The sequence below is a fragment of the Alosa alosa genome, chromosome 16 (assembly GCF_017589495.1).
Source record: "Alosa alosa isolate M-15738 ecotype Scorff River chromosome 16, AALO_Geno_1.1, whole genome shotgun sequence".
Lineage (NCBI taxonomy): Eukaryota > Metazoa > Chordata > Actinopteri > Clupeiformes > Clupeidae > Alosa > Alosa alosa.
Genome location: NC_063204.1, coordinates 752,527 through 776,351, shown reverse-complemented (window position 1 = coordinate 776,351; position 23,825 = coordinate 752,527). Strand labels below are relative to the sequence as shown.

General features: G+C 46.7%; 1 protein-coding gene across 1 annotated transcript in view; it reads right to left on the bottom strand.

Moving 5' to 3' along the window:
• The window catches only part of LOC125309637 (voltage-dependent L-type calcium channel subunit beta-2-like), an 81,259-nt gene extending 57,914 nt beyond the window's left edge, over positions 1 to 23,345 (bottom strand). The window contains 2 exon segments of the mRNA XM_048266695.1: positions 10,875 to 10,979; positions 22,934 to 23,345. Of these exon segments, the coding sequence (XP_048122652.1) occupies positions 10,875 to 10,979; positions 22,934 to 22,966 (138 nt within the window). The 5' untranslated portion in view covers positions 22,967 to 23,345.
• Between the last annotated feature and the right edge of the window lie 480 nt (positions 23,346 to 23,825).

The window sequence follows — 23,825 nt, the reverse complement described above, 5'->3', positions numbered from 1 at the left end:
ATAGGCCCGTTTAAGGCATGAGCGCATCTGTGAGGCCAAGCCTCACCAAGTAGCCCGTTTGTTTACAACTAACATTACATTTAATTAAACTGCTTATAGGCTATGCAGAAATAGTTTCAACATTTTGAATATCAGTGTCGGGTGAATTGGGAAATGCCTTATGGCTGAAAGCTGCTTGGGATCCCCCTGTCAAGCAATAACCATACAAAAAGTTAAAAACAGATGACATGATGCGCTTCACTGACATAATGCGCAAATATTACAACAGGTTCGATTGCCCACCCCCAGCCCCCACCCCACCTCATTACCAGTGCAACACTCACCCCCACCATCACTGGATATTGCACCCCTCCCCCACATGGCTACCACGAACAAAGAGGTGACAACGACCTCAGTCAACAGCCATCAGACACACAGACCTCAGATGCTGCCCCCCTCCCCTCCCTTCCCCCCCTCCATCATCACTGCTGATCAGGCTATCGCACCTCTCCCCCACATGGTGACCACGAGCAGTGCGACAACAATGGCTTCAGCCAATGGCCATCAGTCTCTAGCCACAAGACAACCCTCACAAAAGCACCCCTCCTCCTCCTCACCCTCCACTCCCCTCATCCCCCCCATCATTTCAACGGACCAAGTAAGTTATCTCTTAAGGAAACTCCATCCTCGTAAGGCAGCCGGGCCTGACAGACTGTGTGTCCAAGGCTGCTCAAGGCCTGTGCTGCTGAACTGGGGGAGCCACTGAAGCACATCTTCAACTGGAGTCTATGTCTCGGACAAGTTCCAACACTGGAAGACATCATGTCTCACCCCCGTTCCCAAGAAACCACACCCCAGTGAGCTTAATGACTTCAGGCCTGTCGCTCTAACATCACATGTGATGAAAACAATGGAGCGGCTGGTCTTAGGTATGCTCAGACCCCAGGTACGCCATGCACTAGACCCTTTACAGATTGCATACCAGGAGAAAGTGGGCGTGGACGATGCCATCACTTATCTTCTACACAGGACACATTCTCACCTAGACAAGGGGAAAAGTGCTGTGAGAATCATGTTCTTTGATTTCTCAAGTGCTTTTAACACCATCCAACCCCTCAGACTGGGAGACAAGCTCTTGCAGATGGGTGTGGGACGCTCACCTGGTAACCTGGATTACAGATTACCTGACCCGGCGACCACAGTTCGTCAGACTGAAGAACTGCCTCTCTGACACTGTGATCAGGAGCACCCGGGCCACAGGGAACTGTGCTCTCTCCAGTCCTGTTCACCCTGTACACATCTGACTTCGCTACAACACCGAGTCATGCCACATGCAGAAGTTTTCTGATGATACTGCAATTGTGGGGTGTATCAGGGACGAGCAAGAGGAGGAGTACAGGAGCCTGGTGGAGGACTTTGTGCAGTGGTGCAAACTCAATCACCTTCAACTTAACACTTCAAAGACCAAGGAGATGGTGGTGGATTTCCATGAGGTCTAAGCCCACTCTGCTACCAGTCTCCATTGATGGGGTCAATGTGGAGGTGGTAAGCACCTACAAGTATCTGGGTCTCCACCTGGACAATAAACTGGACTGGTCAGCCAACACTGATGCACTCTACAAGAAAGGACAGAGCAGGCTGTACTTCCTGAGGAGGCTGCGGTCCTTCAATGTGCAGCAAGCTCCTCAGGATGTTCTATCAGTCTGTTGTGGCCAGCGCCCTCTTCTATGCAGTGGTATGCTGGGGAGGAAGCACAAAGAAGAAGGATGTTGGGCGACTTGACAGGCTGGTAAGGAAGGCTGGCTCTGTAGTGGGAGCTGAACTGGAGTGCATCACTTCAATATCTGACAAGAGGACCCTAAACAAACTGATCAACATCTTGGACAATGAATGTCATCCGCTCTACAGCACTATCAAAAACCAAAAGAGCTTGATCAGCTGGAGACTTCGCTCACTGCCATGCACAACTGAAAGGCTGAGGAAGTCATTTGTTCCTAGGGCCACTGAACTGTTCAATGCCTCACTAAAGGGAAGAGGAGAGATAGACTTCTCTGCTTAGTCTGTCTGCCTCTCCACCCTCTCCATGTCCATGTTTTTTTTTGAGTACTGACTGACTGCTACTACTGTTTTACTACTGTTTTACTATTGTACACAGCCTAATGTTTTCACTACTGTTTTACTGCTACACTGTTAACTCAACCTGTTCTTGCACTGAAATAGTTTTTTATTTTACCTTGTCTACATTACACTTTACTCTCCTATTTGTTTATATTATTTATGCTGGTCTCTAGACCTTACTGTTGCACTGTTGGACTAATGTTGGACTACTTTTTGCACCTTTACCATGACACCCACTCTCTTGAGCACCTTGCCAGGCACACACAACTAAGGACTATGGTTGGACTGCTGTTTGCACCTTCACCATGACACTCACTCCCTTTGGCACCTCACCAGTCCTGGCCCTGTCACTACAAGCGTCTTATGCTTGGTCACCCTCAAGCACATTGGACTTTCTTAATTTAACTTATATAGTGTATTTAGTATTTAGTTTTGTTAGTTTCTTATCTTATCTTCTACTGTCTTTATTGTACAGTGGAGTTTAGTTATATGTTTATACTATACTAATGTTTACCATTTCTGTTGTAAGTGCATGTTGTGTGTTATGTCTGTATGCTACTGAGACCCTTGAATTTCCCCTTGAGGATCAATAAAGTATCTATCTATCATCTATCTATCTATCTAATATAGCCTAGATATTCCAATATATTCGAATACATGTGTTTATTTTAGAGGGATATTGAGCGTCATTTTGAGCAATTTTGACAGCCCTAGTCCACTGTAGGCTACGCCAATCGTCTATTAACACCTTCCACCTAACCCCGGTGGTCGCTATAATGCGTGTGAAATAGCACCATTGAGTAGCCTATGCGAAATAGCCTTAAAATCAGTCCGGTGTTGTGTGCCTTCTGGTTTCTCCACCTACTGGTTTTCTTGCTCGTGCATGCGCTGCAGCAGTTTTCAGACATTCACAAACAAGTTGTTTTAGGCGGTTTGAAGTCTCTTTTCATACGCCATGAGCGCTCGGCTACATTACAGCCACTCGGACAAAAGACATGTAAAAAAATATATGTTTTGAAAACTAGCATTAACCTGGATTCGATCCCGCTAAAGCAACACACGCGTGACTCTCTCCATCCTGGTTCCCTACTCTTTGAGCCAACTAATACAGTATGTTACGCGAATCAATTAACTATTGTAGGCTACCATTAATTAATAACGTAGGCAACACCTAGGTAACATGTTGTCCAGGCTATCTGAAACAAGGGGTTGCCTCTCATCTACAACAACTGGTTACCTTGGGCTGCTACAGTCGTCAGTGCACTGTGCACAGTAGGCCTAGTCTACTCTTTGTGGTTGATCAACTAAAAATAAAAGATGTATTTGGTGATGACATTATTGTAGGCCTAGTAGACCTAAATTCTGAGAAATTAAATGGTAATGAAACGATCCATCTACATGGCGCACCAGACCTGATGTCTTCAAGGGTTGAATGAAGGGAGTTTGCAAAAATTAGTGTATTTTTCAAGTCAATAAACATTAATTTGAAAATGAAAATTAATTTTCGAATGTCTTTGTCAGGGATCATCTGACTTTTAAAACCATAGGCCTGGTAGTCAGCTCAGACAAGGAGTTTAAGATAAAGGCAATACCATTTGTGTCACCCAATGCAGTTCAGTGAATTAGCAAGATACCATCAGAAGCCAACAATCATAAAAAGCACCTGTCGCGCATCCCTCTCTCCCGCGCATGAAGCTGTCTCGTGTTGTAGGCTAGATTTCGTGAGTTCTTTCTATCTGCTTTACTTTTGTGAGTTAGACCACCTCAAAGTCAAAGTCAAAGTCAGCTTTATTGTCAATTTCTTCACATGTTCCAGACATACAAAGAGATCGAAATTACGCTTCTCACTATCCCACGGTGAAGACAAAGACATATTTAACCAATTTAAGTCCACAGACAAACATAACATTCAAGTAAACACAAAAGTAAGTAAATAAGTAAATAAGAGGGCACATATAATAATGAAAAAATAAGAGCAGCAAAATTTGGTTGAAATTGTGCATAGACAGTCAATAAAATACTAGTGCAAAGTCAGGCCAATAAAAGACTTGGGTAGTTCTGTTTGACCTAAGTAATAAAGAAAGTGGCATAGTGGTGCAAGTTATGTAAGAGCAGCAGAAGTGTTGTGTTTCAGGACAACAACACCAAGTTGTAAAGTGTACAAGTGTGCAAGTGTTCAAGTGTGCAAGTGGAGTAGTGCAGGCGGCCATTGTGGGTCCAATGTCCAGGATGTTATGTAGCTGAGGGTGGAGGGGGGGAGAGGAGGGAGAGAGTTCAGCATCCTTACAGCTTGGTGTATGAAGCTGTTGGTGAGTCTGGTAGTGGAGGCGCAGAGGCTTCTGTACCTCTTCCCAGAGGGCAGTAGATCAAACAGATTGTGAGCGGGGTGACTTGCATCACTCACAATTTTGGTCGCCTTATGGGTGAGGTGGGTGGTGTAAATGTCCTTCAGGGAGGGAGTGAAGCACCAATGATCCCTTCCAGCTGTGTTTACTATGCGCTGCAGGGCTTTCCTGTTGTATTCAGTGCAGCTTCCGCCCCACACAGCGATACAGCTGGAGAGGATGCTCTCAATGGTGCCTCGGTAGAATGTGGTCATGATGGCTGGTGGAGCACTTGCTCGCCTGAGTTTCCTTAGGAAGTACAGGCGCTGAGCTCTCTTAAGCCAGTGATGCAGTGTTGGTGGTCCAGGAGAGGTCTTCACTGATCGCACCCCAGGAATTTGGTGCTGCTCACTCTCTCCACCACAGCACCGCCGATGGTCAGTGGCAGGTGTTGGGTGTGACCTCTCCGGAAGTCAACAACAATCTCTTTGGTCTTGCTGGACGCTCAGCAGGAGGTTGTTGTCCCTGCACCACGTGGTCAGATGGTCGACCTCCAACCTGTATTGAGTCTCGCCGCCCTTGGTGATGAGACCCACCAGAGTTGTGTCGTCAGCAAATTTCACTATGTGATTGTTGCTGTAGGTTGCAGTGCAGTCATCGTGGCCAGCAGGGTGAAGAGCAGCGGACTGAGCACGCAGCCTTGGGGGGCCCCTGTGCTCAGTGTGATGCTGCTTGAGGTATTGTTGCCAACACGTTACTACTTGGGGCCTCTGACAGAGGAAGTCCAGTAGCCAGTTGCAGAGGTAGGTACTGAGTCCCAGTTTGTCAAGTTTGCAGATGAGTTGTTGTGGTATTATGGTGTTGAATGCAGAACTGAAGTCTATAAACAGCAATCTCACATATGAGTCTCTTTTTTCCAGGTGGGTGAGGGCTGGGTGGAGGGCAGAGCAGATTGCATCCTCTGTAGACCGCTTGGCTCGGTATGCAAACTGGAAGGGGTCCAGGGTGGGGGGAGAATGGCTTTGATATGTGACATGACAAGCCGCTCAAAGCACTTCATGATGATGGGTGTCAGTGCCACAGGGCGGTAGTCATTGAAGCAGGATGGAGCAGTTTTCTTCGGCACAGGTATGATGGTGGCAGCTTTGAAACATGATGGGACGCATGGCTTGCTTCAGGGAAGTGTTAAAGATGTCTGTGAAGACATCCTTAAGCTCCCCTGGGCGCAGTCCTTCAGCGCACGACCTGGGATGTTGTCTGGACCTGTTGCCTTACTGGTGTTGATAGCAGCAAGTGTCCTCTTCGCTGTCGGCAGAGAGGCACAGGGGCTGCTCATGTAGAGGGGGATGGGTCTTCTGTGGGCAGGTGCTGTTTTGTGCTTCAAAGCGAGCAAAGAAGCGGTTCAGGTTGTTGAGCAGAGGGATGTTGCTCTCACAGCTCTGTGGGCGGGCTTGTAGTCCCGATCGTGAGGGCCTGGAATGCCCCGCCATAGGCTTTGTGAGTTCCTGCTGTCTTTGAAGTGGGTGGTTATCTTGTGAGTGTATTCCTTTTTGCTTCCTTGATGCCACGGGACAGGTTGGCTCTCGCTGTTTTCATGCCAGCTTCATCCCAGCTCTGTAGGTTTTGTCTCTGGCCCTCAGCAGCCTGAGGACATCCCCTGTCAGCCATGGCTTCCAGTTAGCCCGAGTGATGATGTGTCTTTTGTGTGGGTCACATCATCGATGCACTTGGTGATGTAAGAGGTTACAGTGTCTGTATACTCCTCTATGTCTGTCGGTTGTTGTAAGTGGCTGCCTGCTTAAACATTTCCCAGTCTGTTGTGTCAAAGCAGTCTTGAAGAGCATCGGAGGCTCCCTCAGGCCACACTTTTACCTGCTTACTTAACGGTTTGTTCGCTTTTACCCTTTGTCTGTATCGCGGGCATTAGCATAACAGTGATATGGTCTGAAAGTCCAATGTGGGGGAGGGGGTGGCTTTGTATGCTCCTTTGTGTGTAGTGTAGACCAGGTCCAGGATGTTATCTCCTCTTGTTGGAAAATCAACATGCTGGTGTAGCTTGGAAGTACAGTTTTGAGATCAGCATGGTTAAAATCTCCAGTGAAGATGGTGAAACCGTCTGGGTGTGCGCCTGTTGTTCACTGACAGCCTGGTACAGTTCACTAAGAGCCGTTCTTTTAAGCTGTTGTTGTTGGTATGGATGTATACCGCGACTAGCAGAATGCAGTAATTTCCTTGGCAGGTAAAAGGGCGTACTTTATGATCATAGACCTAGGCTATGTTATAGACGTTCTATGAGGTACCAGTGTTTAGCTGTCACAAAACGATAAGCTTTGTCAGACTACTTTTAAAATGATATTCAGGGCTATATACTTTTTAAACATTCGGGGCTGAAGACCCGACAAAGCCTTGCGTTAATTCTTCAGGTGGGAAGTGTCAGGAATTTTCCTCGCTCTCATTGGTGGTTAGTATATGGAGTAGGGAATTGACAGCAACATATGTGAGCTGGCACACGTGAGTGCTCGATGTTTTCAGTGGGTGCCCGAGAGACGGAGCACCCACGGTATCGGCGCCTATGACAAGCGTATCTCGCGGTTGCATCCATTCAGGGGCGCAGAGGGCACGGGGGACGTGGGGGATATGTCCCCCGCAGCGCTGAAGAGACGGCTGTCGTCCCCCTCACTTTTGATAAGGAAAGCCTTATAGGTACGCTAAATAAATAATAACCTATAGGGTTTGCGCTAACTATGTAAAACTCCCCATTAACAGCATCACATCACTAACCACGGCCATCTACAGTACTGTAAGACTGCACAATCTCATATTCATCATATTCACTCTGTTGGATATCTGAAGCCAGTTTGTCTACCAACAACCATCATTAGAGATGCATTTCGTTTGGAGCGGCATACTGTAGGCTATCAAAAGCATAACATTTTCGGTTTGGTTTGGGATCTAATTTACTTTTGGACTGTTTGATTATATTGCTAAATGTTGGGACTGATGGGCACTGAACTCTGGGAGATATTTGATGGTTCACTGTTATGTTTCATGCAGTTGAAAAAGTGTCGGGATTTCCACCGCTGTTTATTCTTAGACAAGGCAGCCATTCATTGAATAGGGTTGTGCTGTAATAGAAACCTTTTTTTATTAGCCAAGTAGCCTAAATTGAGTTATTGTTTTAATTATGCATGATTTAGTAGGCTACTTTTTATTAAATTCGTAGGCTGGAATGCCTTGAGACACGCAACGATTGTGTTTAAATGTAGTAGGCTTCAGCCTGGCAATTAGCTCGAAAGGGGCGGCAAGACAATGAGCTTAGGAACGTGTGTTGGAGACCCATGGTAGGAAAACGACTTTATTAATCCAACCAATAATATAATAAAATATTAAGAAGAGGTGTTATTTCATTGACTTAAATCGAAGCAATGTCTTCTAGTGCTGGTGGACTGATGGCAATTGTTGGTATGGTATAGGCAAATATGGGAACCTGCCTTTATTTGTCCGGCTATAAATAGAATCAATCCCGGGCATAATTTGAGGATTTATGGTAGCCTATCTCCTGCTCAACATGACATTAGCTGTTATGTTTATTGATAACAAACTCAACTAGCCAACTGATCAACTTGTTTTCACTAGCCTAACTATAAAATACAAGTCTATAGGCCTACCCAAAGTTTTTGTTCTAAGACATTTATTTCAAACATAATTTCAAGACACAAATTGGATACTTCAGTTACCTTGGTGCATAAATCCCAGAGAGTAGGCTACTACACCCCAGAGTGATGGGCCATTCTTAGCGTTCAGTGTGGGGTATAAACAAGCTGAGAATTTAGCGGTGTCACGCCTGCCTGTCACAGACATGGGGAGCTCTTTGAAGCTTGGGATAATGTGGTACATTACTACAGTAACAGTATTTTATTTTACTTCTTTTATTTATTTATATATATATATATATATATTTTTTTTTTTTTTTTTTTTTTCAATTTTATAAATGCTTTGTTTAAATGCTGTTGGAACAAATAGTAGTTGATTATAAAGGCAACTTTCTGTTGCAAATTTTCTGTGTGTTCTGGACTGGTAACTTGTTAAGCCAACATGTTCTAACATTGCATAAATATTAACTGCAGACACATAGTGGAGAGTTGATTTGGTTTTATACCAGACAATTTAGGTACTGTAGGCCTAACTAGGCTATTTGATCATGTAGTCTATGTTTGGATCATAGGCATGATGATTCATTCATGGCTTCATAAAATATCAACATCATGTTGCTTTTAGAGAATTCTACCATTGGCCCAAGTAGTGTGAAAAAATAAATCTCATAGAATTGCACATAGCAAGAAGCTGGTCTGAGGACAGATCTGGCGTTGTGCTCATCTCACAGTTTTGACCATTTTATCAAAAAAATATTTAGAAAACAATCAATGGTATTATCTTAATATTTTGGCAAGTTTAAAATATGATGGTCTCTAAAGTGGGCCAGAGGTGGCGATCCGATATCTGGAAATCTGATCTCACTATGGGTTTGTGTTCATAATTTGGTCCCCTCACTTTCAAAATATCTCCTGCCTCTGCATCCATTACAAACAAACATGCAATGTGAACGTCTGGGATCGGGGAGAGCACTAAATGCTCTTCTGAATAAGCACAAAGTCAAGCCTTTAAATGAAAAACACTCTTTAATAATCAAAAATAAACGCTTAATGAAGTAAACTTTTAAGTGACCATCAAAAATCGCCTGTAACTCTGTGATAACAGGGCCTAACAGGAAGGCATTTGGCTGAGCAACGGAGGTTAATATGCTCTATATTTTGTCCAAATGATGTCTGTCTATCATCGATTGCTTTTCGGAGAAAACCAGAATGTTTAATTTGTCCCATGCTTCTTCTCTGACATGCAAGCGGATTCACTTTCGCCGTTAACCAAATATTTCTTTATTAGGGGCGGGGCAGGCATATTTTGGCTATTAAATTATTTCTAAACCAGTCTGCTAAAGTCTGTAGTGAAGTCTGTGTATGGTTTCCAGCTCCATTTCTTTTACGAAACACCCTGCTCACTTGAGACCTCTGCGGTTGTTGCAGGTTGCAGAGTCACTGGAAAATACAAATTAAAGTCCGTGATCCCGTCTGGGACCGTGAGGGAAGCTGGGAAGTCCGAAGCACTGCCCACTGTAAGTGTTAACAAACAGCCTTTAAGTTACTTGCAAGAATATTTGTTAACAGTTAACATGCAGCTTGTAAGTGTTAACAAACAGCTTGTTAATGGTGTATAAGACAAAGAGGTGGATAACTAATACTTTATAAGACCTCTTACCTATTTTTAGTACATTTTGCAGCCCCCAATCTAAAGCGAGGGACCATGTAGCCTATAGTTCCACAAAGCCAAACCTTCTATCTCTATATATTTACTGTATCTATCTATCTAGCTTGGTTTGTGTGTGGGTGTGAGAAATGCACCTTCAAAATTGCTGCACTGTGTGTGTGTGTGTGTGTGTGTGTGTGTTACCCAGCATTGGCCAGCTGGGTCATTGTCTAGCTGTGTCTGTGCTTGTCTCTGTGTGTGTGTGTGTGTGTTTTTTGATTGTCTAGCTGCACATTTTGTGTATTGTCCTTGTGTTTGTCTAGCTGCCTGTTCCCATACATGTGTGTTTGTGTTACCTGCCTGTCACCCGTCTTTGTGTGTGTGCCCCATCGTCCCTCATTTGGTGTGTGTGTGTGTGTGTGTGTTGTGTGTGTGTTTCCATTGTCTGCCTCCTTGTCTCTGTGTGTGTGTGTGTGTGTGTGTGTGTGTGTGTGTTACCTTAGCATTGTCTTCTGTTCTGCGCTTGTCTGTGTGTGTGTGTGTGTGTGTGTGTGTTACCTTAGCATTGTTCCTTGTCGCTTGTCTCTGTTGTCTGTGTTTACCATGTAAGTCTAGCTCGTCTGTTATTGTCTCTGTGTTGTGTGTGTGTGTTTACCTTAGCATTGTCTAGCTGCGTCTGCGCTTGTCTCTGTGTGTGTGTGTGTGTGTGTGTGTGTGTGTGTGTTGTGTGTGTGTGTTACCTTAGCATTGTCTAGCTTGTCTGTGTGTGTGTGTGTGTGTGTGTGTGTGTGTGTGTGTGTGTGTTACCTTAGCATTGTCTAGCTGCGTCTGCGCGTCTGTGCTTGTGTGTGTGTGTGTGTGTGTGTGTTACCTTAGCATTGTCTAGCTGCGTCTGCGCTTGTCTCTGTGTGTGTGTGTGTGTGTGTGTGTGTGTGTGTGTGTACCTTAGCATTGTCTAGCTGCGTCTGTGCTTGTCTCTGTGTGTGTGTGTGTGTGTTACCTTAGCATTGTCTAGCTGCGTCTGCGCTTGTCTCTGTGTGTGTGTGTGTGTGTGTGTGTGTTACCTTAGCATTGTCTAGCTGCGTCTGTGCTTGTCTCTGTGTGTGTGTGTGTGTGTGTGTGTGTGTGTGTGTGTGTGTGTGTGTGTGTTACCTTAGCATTGTCTAGCTGCGTCTGCGCTTGTCTCTCGGCTTCTTTATCATCTTCTACAGACACGTCCGAGTCAGATGGACGGCTGGTGTATGAGTCTGCTGAGCCCTGGAACACACACACACGCACCACACACACACCACACGCACGCACGCACACACACCACACATACACACACACACACACACCACACACACACCACACATACGCACACACACCACACACACACCACACATACACACACACGCTCGCACACACACCACACCACACACACACCACACACATACACACCACACACACACACACGCACACACACCACACGCACACACCACACACACACACACAACACACACACCACACATACACACACAAACACCACACCACACCACACACACATCAGATAAAACACAACATATCCAGTGCCATTGTTCCAGCAACTCAATAATCCAACAGATCTGCGCTGGTCTGGTCAGACAGCCCAAGACTCCAACAACACAAAGCCCAGTGAGCTCTGGACATCATAGTGCAGGGGTCAGTAGTGCAGTAGTGTGGGGTCAGTAGTGCAGGGGTCAGTCCAACTATAACCAGAGAACCAAATTATTGGATATGTCCTAAATGAATGAAATGAATTGAGACAGCTGTGGGTGAAAGATTGCAGCACGGGTTGACCGGACACTGAAGGTGATTGGTTTTTGTAAGCTGTTGAACACCAGGCTGTTGGACTAGAATGTCGGAACAATCAGTCTACTGAGTCGTCGGAATAATGGGATGTCAGAACGATGAGCCCGACAGACACAGGTGTGCTTCTACAGGTCCTCACTGGACACAGGTGGACGCAGGTAAAGCCTCTCTCAACAAGGGGAGCCGCATTTATAGGTTAGATTACATGACATGTTTAGACATGTTTTGTCCAACACAAAGTACATTGCCCTCTGTATGTTTAAGAGAATTGAAATGTACAATTGTGCATTTTCAATACCACACACACAGACGCAAACATTACAGCATCCGCCACTCAAGCGCATGTAACGTGCACATGCACTATTCGCTTCCCTGGCAACACATCTATACATTATTCATCAGCAGTGCGTGCTAGAGCCACATAGATTACAGGGCCTTACACACACACACACACACACACACATTTCCATTATTCATTAGCAGTGCGTGCCAGATCAGTTCAACTCCACAGACTCCCTGTAACCGTGTCTTTCTCTCTGCCACACACACATAGGACCAGGGAATTTGCACACACACACATAGGACCAGGGAATTTGCACACACACACATAGGACCAGGGAATTTGCACACACACACATAGGACCAGGGAATTTGCACACACACACACACATAGGACCAGGGAATTTGCACACACACACATAGGACCAGGGAATTTGCACACACACATAGATCAAGAATTGCACACACACACAGGGAATTTGCACACACACACATAGGACCAGGGAATTGGCACACACACACATAGGACCAGGGAATTTGCATAGATGTTTATACACACTCCTTTTGTCAACAAGGGAAATATGCTACATTTCAAAGCACACACATGAACACACACACACACACACATACATTACAGGGCCTTACACACACACACACACATTACAGGGCCTTACACACACACACACATACATTACAGGGCCTTACACACACACACACATTACAGGGCCTTACACACACACATACATTACAGGGCCTTACACACACACACACACACACACACACATTACAGGGCCTTACACACACACACATACACACACATTGCAGGGGCCTAATACACACACACACACACACACACATTTCATTATGTACTAGACGTCTAACTCATGCACTCCCTGTAACCGTGTCTTTCCCTCTGCCACACACATAGGACCAGGGAATTTGCACACACACACATAGGACCAGGGAATTTGCACACACACACATAGGACCAGGGAATTTGCACACACACACATAGGACCAGGGAATTTGCACACACACACATAGGACCAGGGAATTTGCACACACACACACACACACACACACACATTACAGGGCCTTACACACACACACATTACAGGGCCTTACACACACACACATACATTACAGGGCCTTACACACACACATACATTACAGGGCCTTACACACACACACACACATTAATATAGGTTCATATTATTATTAATAGAATATATATTGTAGTCATTTAATATTAATAATAATAATAATAATAGCTATTATTATAGGTCTATATAGAACACACATAATATTAATATTGTAGGGGCCTTTAATGCACATTATTATTACGGTAGTTGTATTAATACATTTGATTTATAACCACACATATATGGCAGGGCTTCCACACACACACACACACACATACACAGGGCCTACACACACACACATACATTACAGGGCCTTACACACACACACACACACACATTACAGGGCCTTACACACACACACACATACACACACACACACACACACATACATTACAGGGCCTTACACACACACACACACACACATTACAGGGCCTTTTACACACACACACACACACATACATTACAGGGCCTTTACACACACACATACATTACAGGGCCTTACACACACACACACACACACATTACAGGGCCTTACACATATGTCAGAGTTCTTCAGTTGCCCCCCCTTTGCTCTTTTCAGCAGTCTGATCCAGGAAGCCTTCATCAGCCAATCAGATCACACCTGATCAGTGAAGTCACAGCTGACCAAACCAGCATTAATGCTGCAACTTGACCTGCAACCACACTATCATTACTATACAGATGTCAAGAATATCATCGCTGAGCCCAACCAAGATAACCTTAACCTTAACCCACAGCTAAGCATAGCCAAGCTAACCCTAATGCACAGCTAAGCATAGCCAAGCTAACCCTAATGCACAGCTAAGCATAGCCAAGCTAACACTAATGCACAAGCTAACCCTAATGCACAGCTAAGTTTAGCCAAGCTAACCCTAATGCACAAGCTAACCCTGGATCAAGGATAATTGTACTGGGTGCTAGTACTGACTTGGCTACAGTTTGCACTAATTTGATTGGGTGTCAACTAACATTCATGCAACAGGGAAGCAACAGCTGCGGCCCCAAAGGCACCTGATTCATTTTAAGCTACTGATGGCCTCTCTTAACCAAACCATTAACACATCTAATGGCACAGAGATCTCTGCAGTGTTGTGGTGCTATCAGCATCTTCAAACCTGAAAAGAAAAGCTATAGGCACCACAATCTGCAGATGTCCAATCACTACTGCTTACAATGCTGCTACTGTTAGCATTGCAATTAACATAATAGTTAAGCTAGCAACATCCCTGCCACTAATGCTACTACTAACACTTCTGCCAGATCAGGCAGACATACTACCTTTACTGTTAGCAATGATGCTGCTACAAGCTCTTTAGTTAGCCATGAGACTGATGTTATTGCTAATGCTACAACTAGCACAGATGCATGTTATTGCTAGCACCACTGGTGAAACATAACACTGCACATTTGAAAGCTATTTTTCAGGCTCCAGAGTCAGTGGAACACCATCCAAGGGCACGAGTATCACCCCAGTGGATCACCATCCAGGGATATAAGTTTGGTCAAGAAGTGTCTGCTAAATGTAATGTAATAATAAGTATCAGCCGGGAGCTTTCTGTTGAGCTCAGAGTGTTCTTATCGGGCATGTGATGTCCAGAGGTCACATGCTTCTCTCTGAGGGGGACTGCATGGGTCAGCAGCGATGAGCCTCTCCTCTGCAGGTGTGTGTGCACGCATGCTGACTCCACGTAGCTTTGATTCTGAAGACTCATCAGCGACCTCCTTCCTGCTGCAGCAGTCGGTGAGGAGCCGTCGTGGCTGCGCTGGACCACAAATCCATGAAAGCAGCTGCTTTTGCTGGTGTGTGTGTGTGTGTGGTGATCAGCAGTCCTATGTGTGTGTTGCTGATCAGCAGTCCTAGCTCTCCTGTCTAGATCACAGCGAGCTCTTGTCTCCTGTGAGCTACCCCCACGCCATACCCTGTTCCCCATCCCCACAGCCGTGTAGCATCAGTCTCAGATGCTAACGCAACAGCAACACAGGAGCCTCCAGCCCATCTCCCCAGCATCAGTCTCAGATGCTAACGCAACAGCAACACAGGAGCCTCCAACCCATCTCCCCAGCAGCACCACGTCTCCCCTCCCCTCCACTCACACAGCCCACATCCTCCACTTGCATCTCTCTCCTCCTCCCCTACTCACGTCTCTCTCTTCATTCCCCCTCCTCCTCTGGGTCCCACACACACACACACACTCTAGCCCACCCTCTGGTCAACACAAAACACACACACACACTCCTCTAGCCCACCCTCTGGTCAACACACACACACTCCTAGCCCACCCCTCTGGTCCAACAGACACACACACACACACTCCCTCTAGCCCACCCTCTGGTCCGCACACACACACACACACACACACACTCCTTTCTAGGGGCCCAATTCTCTGGTCCAAGCACACACACACACACACTCCTCTAGCCCACCCTCTGGTCCGCACACACACACACACACACACCCCTCTAGCCCAACCCTCTGTCCGCACACACACACACACACACTCCTCTAGCCCACCCTCTGGTCAACACACACACACACACACACACACACACACACACACACACACACACACTCCTCTAGCCCACCCTCTGGTCCGCACACACACACACACTCCTTCTAGCCCAATTCTCTGTCCACACACACACACACACACACACTCCTCTAGCCCACCCTCTGTCCCACACACACACACACACACTCCTCTAGCCCACCCTCTGGTCCGCACACACACACACACACACTCCTCTAGCCCACCCTCTGGTCCGCACACACACACACACACACACACACACACTCCCTCTAGCCCACCCTCTCTTGGTCCGCACACCACATACACACCTTCTAGCCCACCTCTGGTCCGCACACACACACACACACACACTTTCTAGCCCACCCTCTGGTCAACACACACACACACACACACTCCTCTAGCCCACCCTCTGGTCAGCACACACACACACACACACACACTAGCCCACCCTCTGGTCAACACACACACACACACACACACACTTCTAGCCCACCTCTGGTCAACACACACACACAGACACACACACACACTCCTCTAGCCCACCCTCTGGTCAACACACACACACACACACACCCCTCTAGCCCACCCTCTGGTCCGCAAAAACACACACACACACACACACACACACACTCTAGCCCACCCTCTGGTCCGCAAACACACACACACACACACACACTCTAGCCCACCGTCTGGTCAACACACACACACACACACCTCTAGCCCACCCTCTGGTCAACACACACACACACTCCTCTAGCCCACCCTCTGGTCAACACATACACGCACACACTCCTCTAGCCCACCCTCTGGTCAACACACACACACACACACACCCTCTAGCCCACCCTCTGGTCAACACACACACACACACACACACTCCTAGCCCACCCTCTGGTCAACACACACACACACACACACACTCCTCTAGCCCACCCTCTGGTCAACACACACACACACACACACCCTCTAGCCCACCCTCTGGTCAACACACACACACACACACACACACACTTCTAGCCCACCCTCTGGTCCGCAAACACACACACACACACACTCTAGCCCACCCTCTGGTCCGCAAACACACACACACACACACACACACACTCTAGCCCACCGTCTGGTCAACACACACACACACACTCTAGCCCACCCTCTGGTCAACACAACACACACACACACACACACTCCTCTAGCCCACCCTCTGGTCAACACACACACACACTCCTCTAGCCCACCCTCTGGTCAACACACACACACGCACACACACTCCTCTAGCCCACCCTCTGGTCAACACACACACACACACACTCCTCTAGCCCACCCTCTGGTCAACACACACACACACACACACACACACACTCTCTAGCCCACCCTCTGGTCAACACACACACACACACACACACACACACTCTAGCCCACCCTCTGTCCCCAAAACACACACACACACACACACGCACACACACTCCTCTAGCCCACCCTCTGGTCCGCACACACACACACCTCCTAGCCCACCCTCTGGTCAACACACACACACACACACTCCTCTAGCCCACCCTCTGGTCAACACACACACACACACACACACCCTAGCCCACCCTCTGGTCAACACACGACACACACCTCTAGCCTACCCTCTGGTCCGTACCACACACCTCTAGCCCACCCTCTGGTCCGCACACACACACACACACTCCCCTCAGCCTGCCCTCTCTGGTCAACACATACACACACACTTCTAGCCTGCACCCTCTGTCCGCACACACACACACACACACTCCTCTAGCCCACCCTCTGGTCCGCACACACACACACACACACACGCACACACTTCTAGCCCACCCTCTGGTCAACACACACACACACACACTCCCCTAGCCCACCCTCTGGTCAACACACACACACACACACTCCTCTAGCCCACCCTCTGGTCCGCACACACTCCTCTAGCCCACCCTCTGGTCCGCACACACACACACACTCCTCTAGCCCACCCTCTCTGGTCCCACACACACACACACACACACACACTTCTAGCCCACCCTCTGGTCAACACACACACACACACACTCCTCTAGCCAACCCTCTGTCCAACACACACACACACACTTCTAGCCCACCCTCTGGTCAACACACACACACTCCTCTAGCCCACCCTCTGGTCCCACACACACACACACACACACACTTCTCTAGCCCACCCTCTGGTCAACACACACACACACACACACACTCCTCTAGCCAACCCTCTGGTCCACACACACTCCTCTAGCCCACCCTCTGGTCAACACACACACACACACACTCCTCTAGCCCACCCTCTGGTCAACACACACACACTCCTCTAGCCCACCCTCTGGTCCGCACACACACACTCCTCTAGCCCACCCTCTGGTCCGCACACACACACACACTCACTCCTCTAGCCCACCCTCTGGTCCGCACACACACACACACACACTCCTCTAGCCCACCCTCTGGTCCACACACACACACACACACTCTCTAGCCCACCCTCTGGTCCACACACACACACACACTCTCTAGCCCACCCTCTGGTCCGCACACACACACACACACACTCCTCTAGCCCACCCTCTGGTCCGCACACACACATCGCTCCTTTCTAGCTCCACCCTGGTCCACAGCACACACACACACACACACACTCCTAGCCCACCCTCTGGTCAACACACACACACACACACACACACACTCCTCTAGCCCACCCTCTGGTCAACACACACACACACACACACTCCTCTAGCCCACCCTCTGGTCAACACACACACTCCTCTAGCCCACCCTCTGGTCCACACACACACACACACTCCTCTAGCCCACCCTCTGGTCCGCACACACACACACACACTCATCTAGCCCACCTGGGCATCTTTCTATCCCACTCCATCCTCACCTAAGAGCTGCCTGCATCATTCACTGCACCTTCCTGCTGCACCTTCCTGCTGTAATCCCCATCATTAACTGCACCTTCCTGCTGTAATCCCCATCATTCACTGCACCTTCCTGCTGTAATCTCCAAACCCTCTTCCCTCTCACATGTGCTCTCTCTCTCTCTCTCATATGCGCTCTCTCTCTCGCATATGCCCACTCTCTTTCACTCTCTCTCTCTCTCATATACTCTCTCACTCTCCCATATACTCTCTCTACTTCATATACTCTCTCTCTCTCATATACTCTCTCATATACTCTCTCATATACTCTCTCTCCCTCATATACTCTCCCATATACTCTCTCATATACTCTCTCTCCCTCATATACTCTCTCTCTCCCATATACTCTCTCATATACTCTCTCTCATATACTCTCCCATACATATACTCTCTCTCTCATATACTCTCTCTCCCTCATATACTCTCTCTCTCCCATATTCTCTCTCATATACTCTCTCATATATACTTCTCCCTCATATACTCTCTCTCTCCCATATACTCTCTCATACTCTCTCTCTCTCTCTCTCATATCTCTCCTCATATACTCTCTCTCTCCCATATACTCTCTCATATACTCTCTCTCTCTCTCCCATACTCCTCCCATATACTCTCTCATATACTCTCTCTCTCCCCATATACTCTCATCTCCCATATACTCTCTCATATACTCTCTCTCTCATATACTCTCTCTCCCATATACTCTCTCTCATATACTCTCTCTCTCATATACTCTCTCTCCCATATACTCTCTCTCTCTCTCTCCATATACTCTCTCTCATATTCTCTCATATACTCTCTCTCTCCCATATACTCTCTCATATACTCTCTCTCTCTCCCATATCTCTCTCATATCTCTCTCATATCTCTCTCTCTCATATACTCTCTCTCTCTCTCTCTCATATACTCTCTCTCATATACTCTCTCTCCCACAAACTCTCTTTCACTCTCTCCCGTACTGTAGGTGGATGTCGGTCTGGCAGTGTTGCGGGCCAAGACTAAGATGCTCTTGGATAGAGAGCTGTTCCTGGACTGCTCAGACTAAGATGCTTCTTGGATGACAGCTGTTCCTGTTCTTAGTACCACACACTGGTGCTGCTCAGACTAAGATGCTCTGTTTGGATAGACAGCTGTTCCTGTTTTAGTACCACACACCGGTACTGCTCAGACTAAGATGCTCTTGGATAGAGAGCTGTTCCTGTTCTTAGTACCACACACTGGTACTGCTCAGACTAAGATGCTCTTGGATAGACAGCTGTTCCTGTTCTTAGTACCACACACTGGTACTGCTCAGACTAAGATGCTCTTGGATAGACAGCTGTTCCTGTTCTTAGTACCACACACTGGTACTGCTCAGACTAAGATGCTCTTGGATAGAGAGCTGTTTCTGTTCTTAGTACCCCACACTGGTACTGCTCAGACTAAGCAACGAGTGTTTACAGCTCAGTTTTTCAGGCCTGGGGACACTTTGGGGTGTCACGATCAGAGCACTATGGCCTCAATGGACCCTTGTTCTTGAATCCCTACTGGACAGCAGAGTGTGACGTATTAGGAAACTCCCTACTAGACCGCAGAGTGTGACATATTAGGAAACATTGTGTCCCTTTAAACTGGTGCGGGAACAACACAATTTGGCCATCTGCTGGACCTCACAGAAAGATGCCAGCGCTCTGGCCGTGATTTGGTGTCTCTGGGCTGTAGGTCTGAAAAGATGATGGAGGGCATGTTGAGAAGCCTGAAGGCAGCAGCCTGTTTTGTCTAATTAAAAGTGCAGATAGTTATTAACAATCATCAGGAACATTTTCTGATTATCGATTTGGGAAAAGGCATCAATCTCATGTCTAGTGGAGTATGACCTTATTTGTTGTTCTGAAATGTACCAAGACCTTCTGAGTTGATTTTGTTTTATTTTTAATTTAGGGAGGAGTGGAAAACATTGCTACCAATGTGGAAGGTGAAAGGTCATGTGAGGTCACTGTCCACTTCCCCTGAGGTTTAGAGTATTTACTGCAATATCCAGTATACCTGAGGGCAGGGTTTAAAACTAGCACCGGCCACTCGCCAAATGCGGGTAAAAATATGATTTGGCGGATAAAAAAATAGGCTTACTCGCCATTGGCCGGCTGATAAAATACGCCTCTTCCTTGCTTCAACAATAAATTATTAGTACTGTACACACAAGACTAGCCTTCTACTGGTGTAAAACACATTACGACAGCTGGTGTGATTCGCGTTTTATTTTTCGAATTTGTCCCTGGTTGTCCACGTCACTCAACAACATTCGAAAAATGTAAGTGCGTTTGTTTGGTTTTGTCAGTCAGCGCTCAAATGCGCTTTTGCGCTCAAATTGTGCTACATCTCGCTCATAAAAGTGGAACAAATGTAACTCCATAGTCAGAGACGGTCAGAGATCATCGGAGCAATGTTAACAAGTATGTGGCGACATATTGCCGGTGTAAAACAGCCAGTCAAAAGAAATGCCGAAAATAATCATACAACTGAGAATCATACAAAAAGAAAATGCAGTGAAAGATGGCGCTTTTCAGAAACAGGGGTGAGGAGAGAGTGGCTAATATACAACAGTGTGACAAAAGTCAATGACTTGCAGCATTTGTGACAAATACTCAACACATCGTACATGTTCATTTGTTATCGGCAACACTAATATGAAAGTAGAGACGATCAAAGACCACGAAAGATGCCAACGCGGTTACGATTGCTACTGTGTCAGCCGAATCAATATCTTCGACACCAACTGTGCAAGGTCTCACAGGAATGACCGATGCTGTGTGCAATGCATGCTGGTGTAACGTGTACTGTATACAGTATGATGAGATTGAAAATAAATAACATTTCTTCTAACAGCCTCAGAAAACAGTCATTAATATAGGTCCCTACTTACAATTAACTAATTGATGGACAATTAACAGAATGTCATACCATTTTACTATTATAAAAAATTTGTGGCCGGTAAAAATATATTTTGGCCGGTAAGTATTCACACCTTAAAAGTTAATTTTATACGCTGCCTGAGGGTTAGAGCCTGTACTGCGATGTCCAGTATGAGGGTTAAGCCTTAAACAAAGGTGTAAAAAGGCTTAGACATCATTCAGAATATCATTTTTGTGACTAATGGCAATATTCTATACAAAAAACAGCTAGATATTGAATTTCCCCTTGGGGATCAATAAAGTATCTATCTATCTATCTAGATATTGTAGTAAATTCTCATGATGTGCTGATTCTTGTGTGTTATGTCTATTTTCTACTTTTTTGAATCCCAAATCAACTGTAGTTCTACACTTATAACTGATGAATCATTGAAACATGTTTAACACTTATTTAGATGTTTTCAAACACTCAGGCTGTTTGAAACTGTTACAACATAACACAAATGCTTGGCAACTTGCAGCAGAGACTTAACCCTAACCCAAACCCTAACTCTGACCCTAACCCTAACTCTGACGTTAACCATAACTCGGACATCACCAATGGAACAACTCAGGTGCTGATTTTTTGGAAGCATTTTTAGACCATTCAGAATTATAGATGGAAGGTTGGATATGTGTCGGATAAGCATTTGAAGGGTTGGATACGCGTTGGATAAGCATATGGGGGTTGGATAAGCGTATGGAGCGTTGGATAAGCGTAATCCACTGGACATGTTTTCATGAAGTAGATAGATAGATAGATACTTTATTGATCCCCAGGGGAAATTCAAGGGGAAATTCAACCCCCAAGGGGAAATTCAACCCCTTAGAGGTAATGGGTGAACCCTTAGGGATGAAAGTTTGTTAAAGTGTTTGAAAAGGATTGTGTGTCTTCTGAGTGCTCAGTATTAATGTGTGTGTGTGTGTGGAGCGTGTGTTTGGGTCTCTGGTTCTTATGCAACACATTCCAAACTGGCCACACAAGCTTCTGTTACTTTTCACTCACAACAGTAACCCTAACCCAACAGTAACCCAACAGTAAGCAACTCGAGCAACAAATCAACCAACACGTCACTTTGTTAAACATACGAACCTTAACTGTGACCAAATCAACCAACACAACGTCACTTTGTTAAACATACGAACCTTAACTGTGACCAAATCAACCAACACAACGTCACTTTGTTAAACATACGAACCTTAACTGTGACCAAATCAACCAACACAACGTCACTTTGTTCAAAGACAAACCCTAACTCTGACCACCAACCCTGAGTTTTCTTCACACACTGGACACACACCATCACACACCAACAGTGTTCTCCAAACTGAGCTCGATGAAAAAGGGCCGATTCCTCCGGCAGCCGAGAGGAAGAGAGGGAAACAGGGATACGAGACAAGGGGGAGAGAGAGAGAGACCAAGAGAGAGAGAGAGAGAATCAGTGCTGTGAAACTCAGACGAGAGTGAGCAAGAGAGTGAAATGGTGCATGTGGGAGAGTAGTGGGTACAAGAGGCCGCGTCTCCAAACTCACCCCGTCAGAGTCCTCACTGGCCGAGAGGTACATGTCTCTCGTTGGCTGCCCCACCCTGGCCCAAAGAGGGGGGGCCGTTGTGGTGTGGGAGTGCGTTCTGAAGAGGGGGGGCCGTTGTGTGGGAGTGCGTTGTGATTTCTCCAGGCTATACGTCGCCTGCCCTCTTCCACTCCTTTCCTTGTGTGCCTTTCTGTCTCCCACTTCAACTCAGCGGGTGGAACTTCTTAAAGCTGCTCTCCTCTCTTTCTCTCTCACTCTTCCTCCCTCTCTCATTCACTCTTTCTGCCTGTCGTCCGTGCTCCCCTGCCCCTTCTCTCCTCTCTTTCTCTCTCACTCTTCCTCCCTCTCTCATTCACTCTTTCTGCCTGTCGTCCGTGCTCCCCTGCCCCTTCTCTCCTCTCTTTCTCTCTCACTCTTCCTCCCTCTCTCATTCACTCTTTCTGCCTGTCGTCCGTGCCCCCCTGCCCCCTCTCTCCTCTCTGCCCCTCTTCCTGTCTTGCTCTCCTCCCCCTCCCAGCTGTCTCTCTTCTTCCCAGACAGCAGCCCAAAAACAAGGCCCTCCCTCCCTCCCTTCCTCTTCTCTCTCACACACACACGGCTAGCACTGCTTACAGTATGTTTTGGAATGTACAAGTCTGCGGCCTACTCTCATAGTCTTCCGACGAACAGAGTGAATGACTCTGGTTATACTCTACACACACACACACACTACACACACACACACACACAACACATAGCTATGGTTATACTCTACACACACACACACACACACACACACACATAGCTATGATTATCCAACACTTAGCTATGATTATCCAACACATAGCTACGGCCCTCAAATCGGTCGGGCACACATAGCTACCCTGTTTTGCTTTACAATTACCTTCGGGCC